This window comes from Phacochoerus africanus, chromosome 8 (genome assembly GCF_016906955.1).
Source record: "Phacochoerus africanus isolate WHEZ1 chromosome 8, ROS_Pafr_v1, whole genome shotgun sequence".
NCBI classification, from domain to species: Eukaryota; Metazoa; Chordata; class Mammalia; order Artiodactyla; family Suidae; genus Phacochoerus; species Phacochoerus africanus.
Window position 1 is genome coordinate 136,330,599 of NC_062551.1, and position 18,898 is coordinate 136,349,496.

Below are 18,898 nucleotides of genomic sequence, written 5' to 3' on the forward strand. Positions count from 1 at the left end.
GGACCCTGGCTTCACTATTGTCTCTGCATACACTGTTTCAAACAAAATGTAGTCCGTTTATAAGACGTGCAGAAATGTTGTTAAACTTAATTAGATGTAATTGTCACACTTTCATCAGCTATTAACATTATGTAAAGATAAACTAATGCATAATGAGTTCTTTCATTGTCACATAATTATAATTGTAATGATTATATTATGACCACTATAGTACAGTGCATATTTTCACTTTTCCCATTAGTGGGCAATTATTTATAAGGTTTTCTATTACAATCTGTCCATAGAGACCAAGTTATTAATGCCTTCATTTTCCTATATCATCATTATATCCACAGTGTTGAAGTCAATATGATAGCCACAGGGAGAATTGTAAAGCAACATAGAAAGAACAACGAAACACTACAACCATGAAGTCGGCTTACTCAACACATGCCTGAGGAAATTTCAAGATGGAGAAAAACAATATATTAATATTCTTATGAGACATTCCAGTTTATAAGGTTTCCTCAAGTGTATTTCCTTCATTTTTGTGGCCTTAATTCTCCAACTTTCTCCTAAGACAGTTTCCATGGTATGAAATATTCACTAGCCTAACCTTTGAAAAATGTCTTAAACAGTTTTCACCACTCAGAGAATTAAATTAACATCCCACAAAGCCATTTTGAGAAATTTTTTGAATTGTTCAATCTCAGGGTTATATGTCAGGAAGTAAAATGCTGATGAACTGCATGGTCCATCCCTAAAGATAGAGTAGGGGACATTTACTGGAACAAAGGCCAAGGGTAATGTGACTGGGCAGTAATCATGGCAACAGTAATTGTGAGTCTGGCAAATTAATAACAATAATAATAATAGCACCTAATAGAGTTTTAGCTTTTAAGCACTACCTCTGAGAACTCACTCATTATTCTATTTGGGAAGATTGAGGCTATTTGGGGGACTGGGAGAGATATCCAGGAGTTTGCAAAGAGATTGATTGATTGATTGGGTTTTTTTTGTTTTTTTTTGTTTTTTGTTTTTTGGGTTGTTTTGGGGTTTTTTGTTGTTGTTTTTTGGGGGGGCCACACTGTGGCATAGGGAAGTTCCCAGGCTAGGGGTCGAATTGGAGCTGCAGCTGCTGGCCTATACCACAGTCACTGCAACATGGGATCCAAGCTGCACCTATAACCTACACCACAGCTCATGGAAACGCCAGATCCTTAACCCACTGAGCAAGGCCAGGGATCAAACCCGCATCCTCATGGATACTAGTCAGGTTCATTACCTCTGAACCACAATGGGAACTCCCTGCAAAGAGATTTAGAAGTGTAGCCTACTCAACACCAGCCTCAGCTGGTTGTTCTTGAGGCCCCTTATGGAGGCAGTGAGCTCTTCAGGGCGTCCCTACAGCCCTATGAAATCCTAAACATCCTCCTCAGCTACACTGGAGCTATTCCAGTTATTTCTTCCATCCTTGGCCCCTTGGATTCTATAAGGTCTGTAGAAGAAATTAAGGAAATAGAGTTAAACCTCAAATTTCAAAGTCTCTCATAGCTTATATTATTCAAGTTAATGCTAAAACTAAACAGATTTTTATTTCTCTCCCCCAGTATCTCTCCCTGAGAAAAACCATTGGTCAAAGTGTTTGATAAACATTTATCTGTATAGTTTGGTCATAAGATCTGAATTTTTCTAATTTTTTTTCCATTCAAATGGAGAATCAAGAATCCTGGCACAAAATAGGTCACTGATTCTTAAATACTGGTATATGTAACACACACCTAGGTAACTGATTAAAATGTAGAGCCCTGGGTTCTAATCCCAGAGATTATGAATCCACAGGGCTAATGGGCTATGGTTTTGTCGATAACCTGCAAAAGATTCTGAAACAGGTGGTTCACAGAGAACATACACAAAACAGTAACCATGGCACTTGGCTAGGATTCAGAAGATCCTATGATCAAAGCTTCACTATAATAAGAGGTGTAACCTTGAGAAAGTCACGAAATCTACCCTGGTTTTAGAATTCCTCACTCATGAGATGTGTGTTTTGGGCTCATTCTGGAGTTTCCAAACTCTCTGTAAAAAGGGACCATGACATTGGTAATAGAGATTCTTGAACTATGAATAAAATTTCAAAAAATGAAATAGGAGTCATTTATTTACCCAACGCAAAGTCTCATTGACGCATTCACTGCTTTTGGTTTTCAGCTGGAACCACATCACCTCTGGCTATCAGAATTTCTGATGGCAGTTTCATTTGTCTCAGATTTATAAAAATGGAGAAATGAATACTACTAACAAAGATGTCTTTTTCATAGATCACATCTTTCAAAGCATAAAGCCCAGAGGGCTAAAATTGCATAAGAGAATATTAGCACAAAAATTGGGGGACACAGTGGGATAGACTTTTCTAAGTTCTGATCAAACACTAAGATTTCTTGATCAATACTGCTTCTTAAATTAAGGAACTAACAGTTCCACATAGACTCACTTCATCTACTCAACAACTGGGTAATGAGCATCACTCATGGGCCAGGTGCTACTTGAGGAGGTAAAGGTACAGCACTAGTTAGAACAGTCCGGCTCTCGTGGTGCTTACAGTCTCATTCGGGGATTGGAAGAGGAACAAGCACAAACATAATGTCTCAGGCCATGATAAGAGACATAAAAGACAATAGAGTTTGCTAAGCGGGTTCGCGATGGGGCATCAGATGAAGATGCTGTCAAAAGGGCTCTCTGATAAGGTGACATCTGAATCAAGATCTAAAGAACTGAAGGAGACAAATCATGCAAGTCTCTGGGAGGACTCAGACATATGGAGTTATAGAATAGATCCTTTTTTAAAATAGAAAGATAATTCATCTTTGTTTTATTATCATAAGCTTTACATAAGCAAATACATTTACAAACTCATGTTCTGGGCCAACTTCAGATCTGTAGAAAAGCACATGATCATGACTTCTTAACGGGGCTTGTAGACAGCACAGGTGAAATATCCAGCCCGCTGGTTATCCGACAATGGAGTAAAGCCTGGATTCTGGCACATGACTTGTTTCTGCCGCTTCAAGAACCTATCTTGATTTGCCCCACATCCTTGTGGTCAACATATTTTTAGCTCACTCTGGGATTTGTTCTGTCTTGGCAGAGTTTCTCAGCTGCTTTCATTTCCTACCTACTGACAGCCTGATGAGCATGATTTATAAATATTAAAAATAAGGAGGTGAGACCGGATGCAAAGCATCTGCCAACACATGCCGAAACCGCTGATGAGTTCCCAGCAACACTAGAGAACATGTTTCAAACACCAGTGGAGTCACCACGTCTAGGACAATGTCTGGCACCTAGTTAGCACTCAGGGAATATGTGTGCAAGGAATGAATGGAATGTTTCTAAGAGACTTGAATAATGCTACACTTCCTGCACTGCCTATCTCAAACCAAAATAAAAGCTCTGCCTAAACAGAAGAGCTTGGTGTGAACGTATGTGGGTGTCTGTTAGTAAACAGGATGTTTTCTATCCTTTATGAGAAAGCATGGCAGCTGCTCACAGAGCTTCTAATACAGGAAGCTGCTAGTTTTATATCCTTGAAAGCCCCTATTTGCATAGACACCACATAGAAGGCAGGAGTTAGAAATGGAAACAGTATGTGATCACCAAATCTCACTGTTGCTAGAAAGTTCTGCCTGTGGTTTGTGATTTTTGGAAATGTGGATGTGCTGACAACAAAATTAACTCCTCCAAAGAACTGAGAATTGCCTACTCTCATCATCCCTCTCACTATAATTTACATGACTTGACGAAATTAGACTGTTATTTTCATCGGGGTGATCTGCAAAATCATAAAATGATGTGTATTTTGGGAAGGCCTAATTAACTCCCGTTAGTTCCACTGAGGTTTTAGCTGCTAATATAAGCATTGCAAATATCACAGAGGTGTTCACATCTAGTTTTAGTAACTCAAAGAAATACTCAAAGGACTTGAAAGAAAAATCTCTTTAGAAATCAGGCAATAATGAGGATTTGAATCAAATGGTGAGCCTATGGGATAAAATCAGATCTACTCTATCTGCCAAACTTGCCTTGCAGCAATCAGCAAGAAACATTTTCATAGTTGAAGCCAATATTAATAATCAAAACAGAATTATAGACATATACACACAAAGTCCATCCCTATTCAGTTTTTATTACAAACATTAACTAATATTGATCAAGCTGTTTGTCACAAAAGTTTCCTTTAACATATAATCAGCATATGAAGTGAGAGCCATATTTCCTAGACAATTGCCAGCACCTTGTGTCATACTTGTAAATAATGGGCTACTCCTATTGAGCACCATCTGCTTAATATAGAAAAATGTTCATCTTAATTAGGAAATTCTTCTTATTATTTAATATTCATTGAACACCCACAATGTGCTTGGCAGCAAAAACACCAGAAACACATACTCTGCCCACTAAGAATCCACCTGCTAGGGAAAATATGATGAACAAGTTATGCAGCCATTTCTGTTTTTAACATATTTTATGTAACTCTTTCCAGGCGACAGAGTTGCCACTGGGTCCCTCTCTGGAAGGGTCTTGCCTCCTAATTAAGGTGGGATGGTGAACTGTGAGTAATCAGTGAAGAAGATGACAAAGAGCAAATTAATTATGGTCACCACGATGAATAAGTGAAATCTGCTCCACTGATGGAATAAATTTTAATGTACTATTGAGTAAACCCAACTTTATTTTTGTGGACTGACAGATTAGGACTGTACAACGTATTAGAAATACAGAATGCATTGTGGAAAAGTCACCTTGAAAAAGCAACTGTTCTTTGTTTTGCACTTACCTTCAGTGCTTATGCACCTCCACAAGGATCTAACTATTTTGTGTAATATGAACATCTTAGTTAATAAAGATTTAATTGTCAAAGATCTACACTCAACTAGAATCATTAAGACAGACTGACAACCTCTCCCAAAAGCCTCCAACTATATCCTCTTCTCTTTTTCCTACACTCCAATCAACAAGAGTTCAAGAAAATTTGACATGTTCAATATTGCAACTGTGTAGAAAAGCATTCTTGGGGAGAATAAATGACCTGTTCACATCAAGAGACTGTTACATATATGCCTGTAATAGTGCCTGGGCATGAATTATCTAGCACAAACTTTATCATTTTAGTGAAAATTATAACGTTTTTTAAAAGTAGTTTTGCTCCGATAATTGAATAGCTCAAGTATGTTTTGTTTTTCGTTTGTTTTTCCCAGATCTTAAATTTTAACTAGTTCCCATGGGAAAGGCTTCCCCATCCACCTTGCCAGTGTCTCACTAAGTATTTCCAGTCTGGTTTTGTTTCTTTATACTTCTCGTGAAATCATATGTGCTTCTCATTCTGCTTTCTTCATAAGGAAAACATATAATGAATGAAAAAGAATGTGATGACATTGGTCATAATGTTTCTTACTGTCCTTAAGTTTTACTGTTTTTCACAAATCAGTAATACCAATTTCCCCCGATGTCCCTTTGGAACAGGTTGAGTCAAAGAAGGAAATATTATCTGATATCTCCCTGGATAACCACCTCACTCAGATAATTCAGGCAAAAGAGAAATTACATGTTAGCAGACATAAAGCTGCAACGATGGCAGTTGTCAAACAGTGCCAATATGAACTTTAAATGAAAACAATTTGAAGGAAATACATGACAGAGGGATAATGACTAGCTCCTATATTGTCAGGGTAATAAATACCTAATGAGCAAAATTGTAAAGCAAATGGTAGGTTGAACATACACCCAAATGTTGATTCTTGACTCAAAGTCAGAGAACAGAATGATTTGTCTCTCTGTCTAGAATGATAAAGCATCACTTCTTCATAAGCTAATGAGCAGCACCATCTGGCATGATTGCAGAGGAGCAAGATCTTAAAGTGAAGAATAAAATGACAGAGCTGCAGCAGGATTTCCATAGGAGGTTAAAAAATTCCTCACTATTGAAACTCATCATGATAAAAATAACTTTAGAGGTTTACATAACACTATGCCAATAGTATAAAAATTCACGACCAAATGTATTCAAAATAACTGAATCCTGACATCTCAGAATCTTTCTCTACCACAGTGATTCTCAAAGTGTGGTCTCAGGTCCAGCAGCAACAGCATTACCCGGAATTGGTTAGAACTGCAAAACACGAAGACCTTGGCCGAGAACCATCAATCTAGAAACTCTGGGGGGAGGCCCAACATCTGTGTTTTAAACAGCCCTCCAGATGATTTTGATGTAGCCTCACCCTTGGGAACTACTGCTCTACCAAACCAAAAAGGAGTCAAAGGTTTTTGCTGGAGACCATAGACATTAGCTAATTTGGTCAATTCTGTTCAAACAGCTGATCCATGTGCTAAAGAATATAAATCAGTTAGACCAGTTCCTTGAATGACATGATGGTCTCTTTGAATAAGAGAGCTGTCATCTTAACATCCTTTTGTAGAACAACAGCAGAAAAAACTGCCTAAAACTTGAATAGCTTCTGAACACATGTGTTTTGTTCTTTTTAAGCTTCGTTGGTAGATTCCTTGAGACATGTTTTGCAAGTTTGCCCAAATCTTTATTTAATTGATTTACTATCTCTTGGTCATTCATTCAGCAAATATTAAGTATCTACTATATGCCATGGACTATTCTAAATGCTCAGCATAGCAGTAACAGGAGCAGACAATGATCGCTGCCCTTAAGGAACTTACATCTTAGTGGGGGAGAAGGACAAAAATAATACTGATAAAGACCCATAAGTATATAAAATATTAGAATGTAAATAATGCTTCTGAGGAAGGAAAGAAAAAGTATAACTAAGTACAGAGAAGGAATGTTGCTTATAAGGAGCAGGGACTTCAATTTTAAGCAGTATTTTGGTAGACTCACCGAGGAGGTGACATGAGCAAAAGCTTGAAGAAGGTGATGGAGTTGATCATGAAACATAGGAAGAGAAAGAGTGATCCAGCCAAGGGCTGAAATAAAGGCCTGCAAGAGCAGGTGTGCCTAGTGTCTTTGAGCTGCAACGTGGGAGACTTGTGGCCAGAGCAGAGTGAGCATGAAGGACGTTTAATAAATAGAGGTCAGAGAGGAAACAAGGGGCCAGATCACCCTGGGAATCATTGTCAGGCATTGTAAAAACGTGTGCTTTTACTCTAAGAGAAATAGGAGGACTCTTATAAGCGTTTACTCTAAGGGAAATAGGGGACAATTTCAGGGTTCTGAGTAGATGAGTAACATGATCTGAATGACACCAAAACACTCATTAACTGTCTTCTAAGTCTATGTACAAATTCATCAACCATTTATGCAGGAGGTTGAAAAACATGACTACTATTTTTTTCTTTTCTTCATGAGGTTATTTAAAAGTACTTTCACTAAAGAAATTCACTTTATTATCAATGAAGAAAATATTGCCTAGGAGACAATGAGAAGCTAAAGTTGGGTATGGTCTGTTCTCCTATACTTGGTCCTTTGTTTTCTGCCTTCTATGGTGGTTGTTGTAGTTGCTTCTTAAAGGCCCACAGGTACCACCTTGGGTTTGGGTGTTAGAAATTATTTTTTTCACCAGGCAACTGACAGCTAACAGAATTGTGAGTGAAGTCTTGGAACCCGCTTTGCCACCAAAGTGAAACTAAAATGGAAATCTGTATTTGAGGAATGGCTCTGTCAGGGACTTATTAAAAAACCTACTGCCCAGCCATGAAATCCCTGGAAAAGGTAATAGACTTGCCAACCTTTGGGTAAGATAGAGCAAGGGGTGGTCTGTCTGAGTAGACTGTGGAAACTTTTCTATCAAAATGTAATCCTATAACTTGCCTTGTTCGGTATTACTGTGACCCCTATATACTGAAGACAAGGGTTTGGGAATTCACAAGTATTACAACAAATGGCAAAGGGACTTGTAAACTTAAAAATAAAATACTATTGGTATTATTTATTTCACTCCTTTATTCATTTATTCATTCATCTATCAAATGTTTACTGAGTATCTATTAGAATCAAACACTGTATCAGGTGCTGTGGAAACAGATATTTCAGAGCTGATATTCCCTTAAAGAGTTTATTGACTATCTGGAAAGATTAGACAGACATGACAACAATGCATGAGAGAGAGTGATGATTTTTATATTTAAAAAAAATCCAAATGCTGTGGATTTTCAGAGGAGGAAGTATGAGTTCTTGTTAGAGATATTACAAAAGGTTTCATGGAAGAGGTAATATTTGTTTTGGTCAAAAGGATGCATTTGTGTGCATGGTGATGGGAGGAAGTAAAATTAGGCAGAAGGAGAAATCTTCTCCTTATTCTGTATAAAGGCATAGTGTCAAGGCTGTATTATTAGTCACCCCTATAAGAGACAAAGGCCACAACTAGAGCAGCAGTAGCGGTAATGAGAGGAGAAAGAACATGAGTTATTGCTTGGATCATGTCAAGGAAACCTCAAGTATCTGTTAGCCATTTAGCTGAAAGAAGTAGAGTGAAAACAACATATTGTTTGATGTTTTGATGCTTATCCACCACAGTGTTAGGTCTGAGAATAAATTGGAGATAAGCAAAATCCTTGTTCTTAAGAGGTGTGTTGTGGAGTTCCTGTCATGGCACAGCAGAAACGAATCTGATGAGGAACCATGAGGTTTTGGGTTCCATCCCTGGCTTTGAGCTCAGTGTGTTAAGGATCCGGTGTTGCCGTGAGCTGTGGTGTGGCTCATATCTGGCAAGGCTGTGGCGTAGGCATGCAGCTATAATTCTGATTAGACCACTAGCCTGGGAAGCTCCAGATGCTGGGGTGCAGCCTAAAAAAAAAAAAAACAAAAAACAAGTGTGTTATCTAATGAGATAAGCAGACACATAAACACAGTCAGGCCAGATAAAGAAGACCCTTGTTGAATTCTTTCGGACTTCAAGATATCACGCCTAATAAGCCAAGAATAGGGCATAGGCACAACATTAGAATTCAGTGACAAGCAGATTACCAAGGCTATTTGAGAAATAGCTATTCTTCAGTTATGTATTTCTTTAACACAAGGAACAATGTAATGCTGTCCCATCCCTTCATTCAGAGCAAAATCTCGAATAGTGCAGTTCCAGATGTCATCCATGGATTAAGAGCATTGGCCTGGCCTGTAAACTTGTTCAAAATGCAAATTCTCGGGAGTTCCTGTCGTGGCTCAGTGGTTAGCAAATCTGACTAGGAACCATGAGGCTGCAGGTTCAATCCCTGGCCTCACTCAGTGGGTTAGGGATCTGGCGTTGCCGTGAGCTGTGGTGTAGGTTGCAGACTTGGCTTGGATCCTGCGTTGCTGTGGCTGTGGTGTAGACCAGCGGCTACAGCTCTGATTAGACCCCTAGCATGGGAACCTCCATGTACCATGGGGACAGCCCTGGAAAATACAAAAAAAAAAAAAATGCAAATTCTCAAGCTCCACTTCATATCATCTGAAGCAATAAGTGACTACATGTATGCTAAAGTTTGAAAAGCACTGTACTAAGAAGGAAGGAAGTAAAGAAGAAGAGTACTGTACTCGTCCAAGAGGAGCCATTCTTCAGTTTAAAAAAAAAATCTAAAGATCAAAGCCCACTTAGAAGGTCAATAATACTATATCTAATAAAAAGTCTACCCAAGGCAGCAGAAATAAAAGAAAAAATAAACAAATGGGACCTAATCAAACTGACAAGCTTTTGCACAGCAAAAGAAACCATAAAAAAAAAAAAAGACAATCCATGGAATGAGAGAAAATAGTTTCAAACAATGCAACTGACAAGGACTTAATCTCTAAAATATACAAACAACTTATACAATTTAACAGCAAAAAAACTCAACAACCCAATTGAAAAATAGTCAAAAGACCTAAAGAGACATTTCTTCAAAGAAGATATAGAGATGGCCAAGAAGCACATGAAAAAAGGCTCAGCATCACTGGTTATTAGAGAAATGCAAATCAAAACTACTATGAGATATCACCTCATACCAGTCAGAATGGCCATTATTAATAAGTCCACAAATAACAAATGCTGGGGAGGGTGTGGAGAATAGGGAAACCTCCTGCACTACTGGTGGGAACTGGTTTAACCACTATGGAAAACAGTATGGAGGTTCCTCAGAAAACTAAATATAGAACTACCATATGACCCAGCAATCCCACTCTTGGGCATATATCCAGATAAAACTTTCCTTGAAAAAGACACATGCACCCGTATTTTCATTGCAGCACTATTCACAATAGCCAAGACATGGAAGCAACCTAAATGTCCATTGATGTATGAATGGATTAAGAAGATGTGGTATATATACATGTTGGAATACTACTCAGCCATAAAAAAGAACAAAATTATTCCATTTGCAGCAACATGGATGGAACTAGAGACTAAGTGAAGTCAGAAAGAGACAAATACTATATGATGATTATATCTGGAATCTAATATACAACACAAATAAACCCTTCCACAGAAAATAAACTCATGAACTTGGAGAACATACTTGTGGTTACCAAGGGGAGGGGAAGGGAGTGGACTGGACTGGGAATCTGGGGTTAATAGATGCAAACTATTGCTTCTGGAATGGATAAGCAACAAGATCCTGCTGTATAGCACTGGGAACTATATCTAGTCACTTATGATGGAGTGTGATGGAGGATAATGTGAGAAAAAGAATGTATATACGTATGTGTGAGTGGGTCGTTTATTTATTTTTTTTTTAATTTTTGTTTTGTCTCTTATTTTTGTTTCCAGAGAAGCAAAATTTCAATTCAAAAAACATTTGTAGAGCTCCTACAACATCTCAGACACTATGCAAAGTATTTTGAAATGGTTGTCTGAGCAATTAAAAATCTAGCAGTACAGGAAGTTCCTGTGTAGCACAGCAGGTTAAGGATCTGGCATTTCAATCACTGTGGTTGCAACTGTGGCATGAATTCAGTCCCTGGCCAAGGACCTTCTACATGTCGGCAGAGTCGCCAAAAAAAACAAAACAAAACAAAACACCTAGTAGTACAGATGGACATGGTGAAGACTGAAAACTTTCAAAAAACCCAACTTTGTCTTAAGAGCCTAAACATGCAAGAATTGAGAAAAAAGAAAGAGACTGCCTCTGGTCCATATTTTTCATGGACAGTTGTATAAGCATTCTTAATTTCTTAATTTTGATCTAAACTTGGAGAGAGATGAAGATAATAAAAAAAAAATTTCAAAGGAGAGGAGAAATCAAAATCATAGCAGTAAAGTTAATCAACTGAAGAGGTAAATCTCATGACATAAAATAAAAATTCCATGACTTTAAATAAATACACAGGAAGAGAAATTTTAAAATTAAAAAAAAAAAAAGCTTTAAAGCCCTTATTAAGTTTAAAACTGTAGATATACTCCAACGAAGTTTCTAATATACGGCCTGTTTGTCTTTGAATTTTCCACACTTTGTATGGCATCCTTGCATGCAGGTGTGTATTTAAACACATGACAGGTCACTACTGGTATCTTGATAAATTACAAACATCCCTTCCATTCTCCTATTATTAAAATAGATTCCTCCTTCTTTTTTATTGAATTTCGATTTCTAGCCCTCGTGTATTATAGAGGAGGCCTAATATAGGTCACTAGATGCCATCATGAATAATAGGAAAAAGGAAGTCACCTGTTACCCTATGCTTGTTAGCATGAAAACACAGCCCTGGATGCCTTATTATGCGTTTGACTCAGGAGTCCTATGGGTCTGCCCATGACTGCTGTGTGAACTCATTGTTCCTGCCAAAAACATCAGCTGAGGTGGGAACACTAATTCATCTTAACAGAGATGTGTCAGTGTTGGTCCTGAAAAAGTGCTGAGATGCTGTATTTGCAAAGACCATCTTCAAAAAGAAAAAAAAAAATACTCTTTTTAATACTGTGCTCTGTCTCTCAATCCAAGAATTTTTCTGCTTTGCCTATTTTCTTTTGGTCCAGGTTTTTCTGAGGTGAGTACCTATTTATTCTGAGTTAGAAATAACTTGACATCTTTGTTTTTGGAATCCAGGTAGAGTAACAGTACTTTTTTGGGTGAACTGTGCCTCTTGGCTGACTCTTGGAAAAGCAGTTTCTGGGTTTTGTTTCTGCCCCTCCCCCTTGCTGCACTGTTGTCTGTTGAAGCAGTTTGCCTGCCTTGTGTCCCATCAGAGGGGACTCAGAGGGTTCCCACATTCTCAGGGGAGAAGCTTAAAATCTCTTCCCATTCTAGGAACTACTAAGGGTTTGCAAGCCTATGGGATGTGAGCCAGCGTAATCCCTAATATCGATCACGCAGCAGCCCAAGAAACTTTCAAAATGGCCAAACTAAAACAGCGAAATCTGGGCTGCACTTAAAACCCAAACCAGATGACAAAGCCGTCTTCAACAGAAGGCAGTGAGAAACAACACGTTGCTGATTTCTTTTTCCCTCTGTAAGACTGAGCAGGGATGGATGGCACATGCAGGCAAAGACTAACCATGTAGCCATCTTGATATTTACCAATCAGCTTCCCATTTGACAGCATTTTCTGAAAATGACTTTTGTGCATCCTGTTTCCTAAATGATCCTTAAAAGAAACATCCTCCCTTCACATCCTCTGCACCTGAAGCAGTAATGTGTTGAAACTTTGATCTATTTGCTGCTAGCGTTCATTAATTTCATCCATCCCTGTAGGCAGAGCCACATTGGTGCCGGCTAATGAAGACCTAGTTAGGGCAGCTCAGGGCCTTTTATCAGCCCTGAATTAGCTTTGCACTTTTAATGGGAACTATGGCTTTCTCAATTATTACTTAATTAAATAATGTGCCTGCATTTGCCAATGTATTTCTAAAGTATGATGCAAGCTGCAACTGCCTACCTGCCCATAGGTAAGCAGAAGAGCTCATAACAGGCTCTGTTGTTTCTTCAGGAGAGTTAACATTTGTTTTGCATCTGTACATGGCCAGGCACATAATCACATTCTTCAAATGTTGAATGTAATACCATTGCCACTTTCAGACCCAGAGCACCTCTAGGGTATTTCAGTCTTAAGATGTATTAAATGCAAATGTATAAATGTCAGCAGGCTAGTATTATTTATGCATAGCCACCATTCAAAGGGGAAAAAGAGATCCATTTTGGTCCAGATTATTTTGAATATAAGACCTTTAATTCCAAAGGTTTCTGTTTGTTGAAGATAGTTTCCCAGAAAAATATTTGGTAAGTGGAAATATAAAGGTGACCACTGCCCAAGGGACCTAGAATTCCAAAGAAAATGGAGCCAGAGAAGATGAACAGAGAAAGGGCAAGAAATCTCTCTTCTTTCTGTTCTCTCAGCCTTTCCCACAAGGTCACTCTTCCTAATTGACAAGCCAAATAATTTCAGTCAGTAACTGATAAGAAAGCAAATTAAATTTCATTTGGTTTGAAAAAGCATTCCAATATGCTTATGAGTTGATCTAACTCATTCTAAGAAATTTAACGGAATACATATTTCTTTTATTACTTTGTGTTGTCTCAGTAAGGGATTCCTTGAGATAAAAATTAAAACCTGGAAAAATGTAAAGATGCCCACCTTAATGGAGGAGGGGCTTATATTTTGCCACAAGGATTTTGCAATTTGAGGAAGCAAACTGAGAGGCAAATTTTTCTTTGAAGAACTTCATTTAACATTTCCCTATCATGAATCACTTTAACTAGTAGGGATACCATTTTTAAAAATTCTATAAATTATCTATCATGATGGTGACATAACCTCTTCATTAAAAACTTAATGACGAAAATGAGCACTTGCTAAAATGTTCCAGGAAATGCAGACAAATCAACCAAAATAGCTTACACAAAAGTCAAATTATAGGGACGTACCTTTTTCCTGACTCCTTCATGCCTGCATGATGTATACCATTTAACTTACTCCTCTTTACTTAGGAGAAAAAAAAATGTTTAAAACTTTCGTAAGGCTATCATGGACCCATATGAATACTTGCATTAAAAATAGAACATGGTAGATGATAACATGAGGAAGAGAATATAAAAGAAAAGAAAGTATACTGTTCTGAAAAAAAAATCTTTGATTCAAAATAATCTTAAAATGTTTATAGTAATCATATTGCTAGTTGTTCTGTTATTCTACAAGTGTTGTGTGTATGCCGTGAAATAAGTAGATGAGTATTTACATTGGTAGTTCTAGGACCTGTGATGGTCAGCATGCAGAAAGAAGAACAGATAAAGATAGATAAAATAAAATAAAAATGTGGGTAGCCCTGAATTTGAACTGCAAGTTTCAGTTTGAACTCATAATGATTTATATTTAAGCAGTACATACAGCATATGTTGTTCATATATTAGCTCTGTCCAATGAAAAGACTAAGAAATAATCCAGTAGTAATGAGCACCTGTAGCAACAAGATTATGCTCTCTTAAATACTAAATGGACTAAAGATCTTTGGGAAAAAATGTCTGATTCCAGGTCTGCATCAGGATGTGTACAAGAGAGCCTGAAATATCCTATAATGCTAGGAAGCAAAGAACTTGCCTTAGAAGACTTTGTTTCTTTCATAAAACTACTAAAGACATGTAAGCCATTTTGAAGAGGTTCCCATAGCTCAAAATAGGACAATTTGAACATAAGAACATAATTATAATGAATTGAAATATTTCAAATATGTTTAAATATGTAAGTCAACATGTAAATACTGAAAAATAAATTTACTGGTCCCTTTTGGAGGGATGATAGGGAACCCATGCCTTAAAACTAATAAATAAAGAGAAATAATTGGTACTATCTTCTATTTCAAGGTAACCAAATGATTAATGAGGGTAGGTTTATCTTTATAAAGTATATCAGCTAATAAATGAAAAAGAAATGATGAAATATCACCATTTTGCAACCTATGATGAATTATTAGATATAGACAATGACCATTAATGATTGCTAACATAAAAAGAGAGAAAACTAGATAATCTTCATCCTAATAGAAGTATTGCCTCACAGTCTTGATAAAAAAAAAAAAACTTAAAAAAAAAATTAGACCTGAATCTGATAAATCCTCAGTACAGAGATACCAATGTAGAAGGACCATATGGGGATGCAATCAGCAAAATCTAGACTATGGGCAAACAACTAGGTTTTATAATAATAGAGACAGTGGGAGAGAGGAAGCCATAGGTTAAGGGAAATACAGGAGACACATCAATTATTTGTAATGTGCAGTACCTTCTGCTAGTCCTGATTTGAACAATGTATGGTTCATAATGCTAATCCTGATTCAAATTAGCTTCAAGATGTTAATGAGATCATTGGAGAAATTTGAAAATAGACTAATATATAATGCCATTAAGGAAGTATGCCGGTTTTTATGTAGGACAAGAGCATTGTGTTTATTTTTAAGAAGCTTTATCTTTTAGAGATATATGCTAAAATATTTATGAATGAAATAAGATGATGTCTGGCACGTGTCCCAAAATAGTCTTGGGGAGAGAGAAAGTGTATAGGGTACAGGTGGTATAAGACTGGCTATGAGTTAATCATTATTCAATTTGAGCTGTAGTTAAACAGAGGTTCATTAGAGCATTAGTCTCTCTATAAGTCTGACATTTTGCTTCATAACAAGTTAAAAAATATCCTTGTTTGAAATTTCTCAATGAATATCAGGTCACTATGGGAAATCCTTAGACAATAAAACCCTCACAGCTAAATTTACGACATGGATTTAAATCCGCTATAGCCCTTGAGGTCATTTGGGACAACCTTTTGTCATTCAACTAGGTTTTACCACAACTACAGGTTCTGCTCATTTCTCTAACACTAACACAGTTGTCTTCTTTGGTCTGCCTGCAGTATTCAGTGAAGCACCAGACGGAATTCGACTAGGTGAAGAAAACGACAAGAAAGCATCCTAAAATCATTTTGACTTTGCTTCTACTTTTATTTTGGTAACTTTCTCAATTGAATGATACCTGCAAATTAATTTTACCAAGTGAGCTTTTTGCCCACTGTCCCAACAGGTTTCCTCATCATGGCAAGGAGGAAGATGAATCTCGAAAAGCCATTCTCTCCCAGTGCTCCGTGTACAATCCACACGTCTGTGACAGTGCCGTCTCACGGAAAGCTCACAGCAGAAGCTAACACAATCTAAACACAGGGGAACAAACGGCATTGCCGAGCTCTTCTCTGATACCCCAAATTAGTCTGGGGCTTATAGTTATGACTGGAGGATACCCTGAGGGCTAACTATTACTAATGGAAAACCGAGTATATCTAATTAAGCATATTGCTCTGGGCTTGTGAGAGGTCAGAAATTTCTAAAGCCACTTGAGAACGGTCAGAGAGAGAGAGAGTGCTATAGAAATGATATTTATAAATATAGATTTATTTATTTATATAGACTGATGCTACATGTGAGAGTATTTCTTTGAAGTACGTACCTACTGCCTGTCTCTTTTGGACAGCGTATGATACACTGATTCAGATCTAACTACGGGGATTCTTTTGCTAACCCTAAAGTGGAAGGGGCCGCTATCATGGCTATTTGTCTTGCATTTCACTAGAAGCTCTGCATTTTTGGTGCTCGGAAGCAGAAAACACTAAATTCAACCTACATTATCAATTGGAGAGTTGGTCTAGGCAAGATTTGAAAGCAATTATCAGCATTTAAACTATACCCAGAGACATCAGAAACTCCCCTTCCCAAGCAGATACCCCAATTCAGTTAAAAGTTTAAGTTTGATAATAATGAAGAATAAAAGATAACACATTTTGAGGAAATCAGGAATGTTAATGTTGGAATTATAGCCAATGCTCCAGTTACCCACGATATTATACAAATAAGCAAAATTTACAGGCAATTCAAAATTTTACCAATCAGTTTCAGTATTTGCCTTTAGTAGTTCCCTTTTTGAACTAGATATATGACTTAAGATAGGCTGATTTATCATTTTACTTCTCTGTCACAGGCTGGCTACCTTTCTAAAGAGGAAGATAAAATGGCAAGCAGCAAAGCTGTATGGGAGAGGAGGAGGATGAAGAGGGGGTGTGGGTAGGGGAAGCAGGAAAAATAAGGAGCAGCCCTTGAGAAAAGGAAAGGGGAAAGGGGGTTTATAGAACACCGTAGAAAAATGGATGTAATGAAAAAATGCAAATTGGTTTTTAGGTTATTGAGTGAACGGTATATATGTCTCATTTCTCTTCAAGAATCCACTGGTAATGATTTTAAGTAATGCATAAATTCAATGTGGTATTCTGCTTAACACGTGAAATGCGAAGTTATGATGCGCACGACAGTAGGGTCTATTTGCATGCAAGGAACTGTGCGACCTTATTAGAGAATCAATAGCTATTCTGTTCTGTGATCTCAGTAAATTTCTTCCACAACTTCCAAAGGAGTTTAGGTCCTAAAGTTCCTTAACATTTCTATTTTGAAACAGAAATGTGTAGACTTCTTTCGGCTAAAATCCAATTTAATCAATAACAAATTGAGCTAAATAAGAACAAATCTAAAGATATCTTGGGGACGCAGCCAGGGTGTTTTGGAGCCTCAAGCCAACCAAAAGGAAGTGAACAGAAGGTAGTGTAGGTGGAAAAAATGGGGCCTAGCTGCTGGCTCTTCGAGTAATCATAATAGTCAAAAACATAGAACAATCCGTTTGAAAAATAACTCTGTTCATTTGATAGCTGGCAAAAGAACTCAGCAAAGACTGAGCATGAAAGACAATAAGGCTGCTTCTCAGAGGACTCACCTGTCTTTCCCAGTTTCCTTCTTGAACACGCCGTCGCAGTAACTCATGCGCTTCTCTGTGGTCACGTAAATTTGGGCATGGGGATAGATGTCAACAGTCTTTTTCAACATGTTGTAAACAATGCCGTTGCCGTCCTTCCTCATATTGCGGAAAGGGCCCCAAATAACATAGATAGTAGTGTTTGCTTCCTTGAAAAAATAATCAGGGTTTTTCAGCAGAAGAGGCACACTGGTATGGGATACGACTCGGATCCTCGTCATGTGGCCAACATCTTCCTCGTAGCCCTTGGTGGGGGCGTTGTTCATTCTCCAGATGCAGGAGGACTGGTCTATTTCGTTCCCCACCTTCTGGCCAACCATCTGACCTGAGTTTGACACTATGGCACAAAGGTTACAGTCCAGCTGCAAAGGCTGAAAAACAGAATGAGAAACAGGGTGGTGGCGGGGGGTGGGGTGGGGGAAATGTCTACATTAGTAAGTTCCACGTAACCAAACAAGTTCCTCTGAGAAAAGAGGGAATCCAGATATTGCACATAACTAATTAGCATGGGACTATCTCTGAAATATACTTTTACCAATCCTATAGCAGCTGCTGCAGGTTATCAAGCTCGGGGCATGCTTCCATTTAAAGGGTGAATACAGATTGTTCAGAAATAATTTTAATTTCTATCTTCTTGTGTGAGCTTAAAATTAAATAATAATCATTTTTGTCCCACGCTCAATGATGTGTTTTCATTCAAAACGGTAATGTCCAAAGAAATAATACGGAAAAATTTGATCTCTGTGATAAGGAGAGTGGCTAAAAGAGAAAGAAAGCAAAAGGAATATATCCAGGCATCAATTCTGTATTTTGCTTATATATAGGCATGTTATACAATAGTGGATAAAAATATGAAAAAGTCGGCAAATGATGAGGTTCTGAAAAAAGATTTCCAGTGCCTAGGACTACTTAAGACAAGATTTAGGCTAGCAAAAATATCATACAGGGCCTTAAAAAAATTCCCTTGTGTCATGATGTTAACTGGCTTTTGTGTTTTTGTTTATTCTAGATGGATAAGCAAAGGTTTCTTTGAGGAACTCAGGGAAGGAGTGTACAGGAGTGTATGTTTAACTCATAAAGGTTAAACATCAGCTTTCAGGACTTGTATATGATAGAGTTGCTGTCAAAGATTCAAATCTAGATCAAATGCTAAACCCACCGCTCTTTG

The 18,898-nt window shown here is 37.6% G+C and overlaps 1 protein-coding gene across 2 annotated transcripts in view; it reads right to left on the minus strand.

Moving 5' to 3' along the window:
• Positions 1-18,898, minus strand: part of ST6GALNAC3 (ST6 N-acetylgalactosaminide alpha-2,6-sialyltransferase 3) — a 576,243-nt gene that overhangs the window by 200,855 nt on the left and 356,490 nt on the right. For both annotated transcript variants that reach the window (XM_047788617.1, XM_047788618.1), the window contains exon 3: positions 17,692-18,101. In XM_047788617.1, the coding sequence (XP_047644573.1) occupies positions 17,692-18,101 (410 nt within the window). The remainder of the gene's footprint in view (positions 1-17,691; positions 18,102-18,898) is intronic.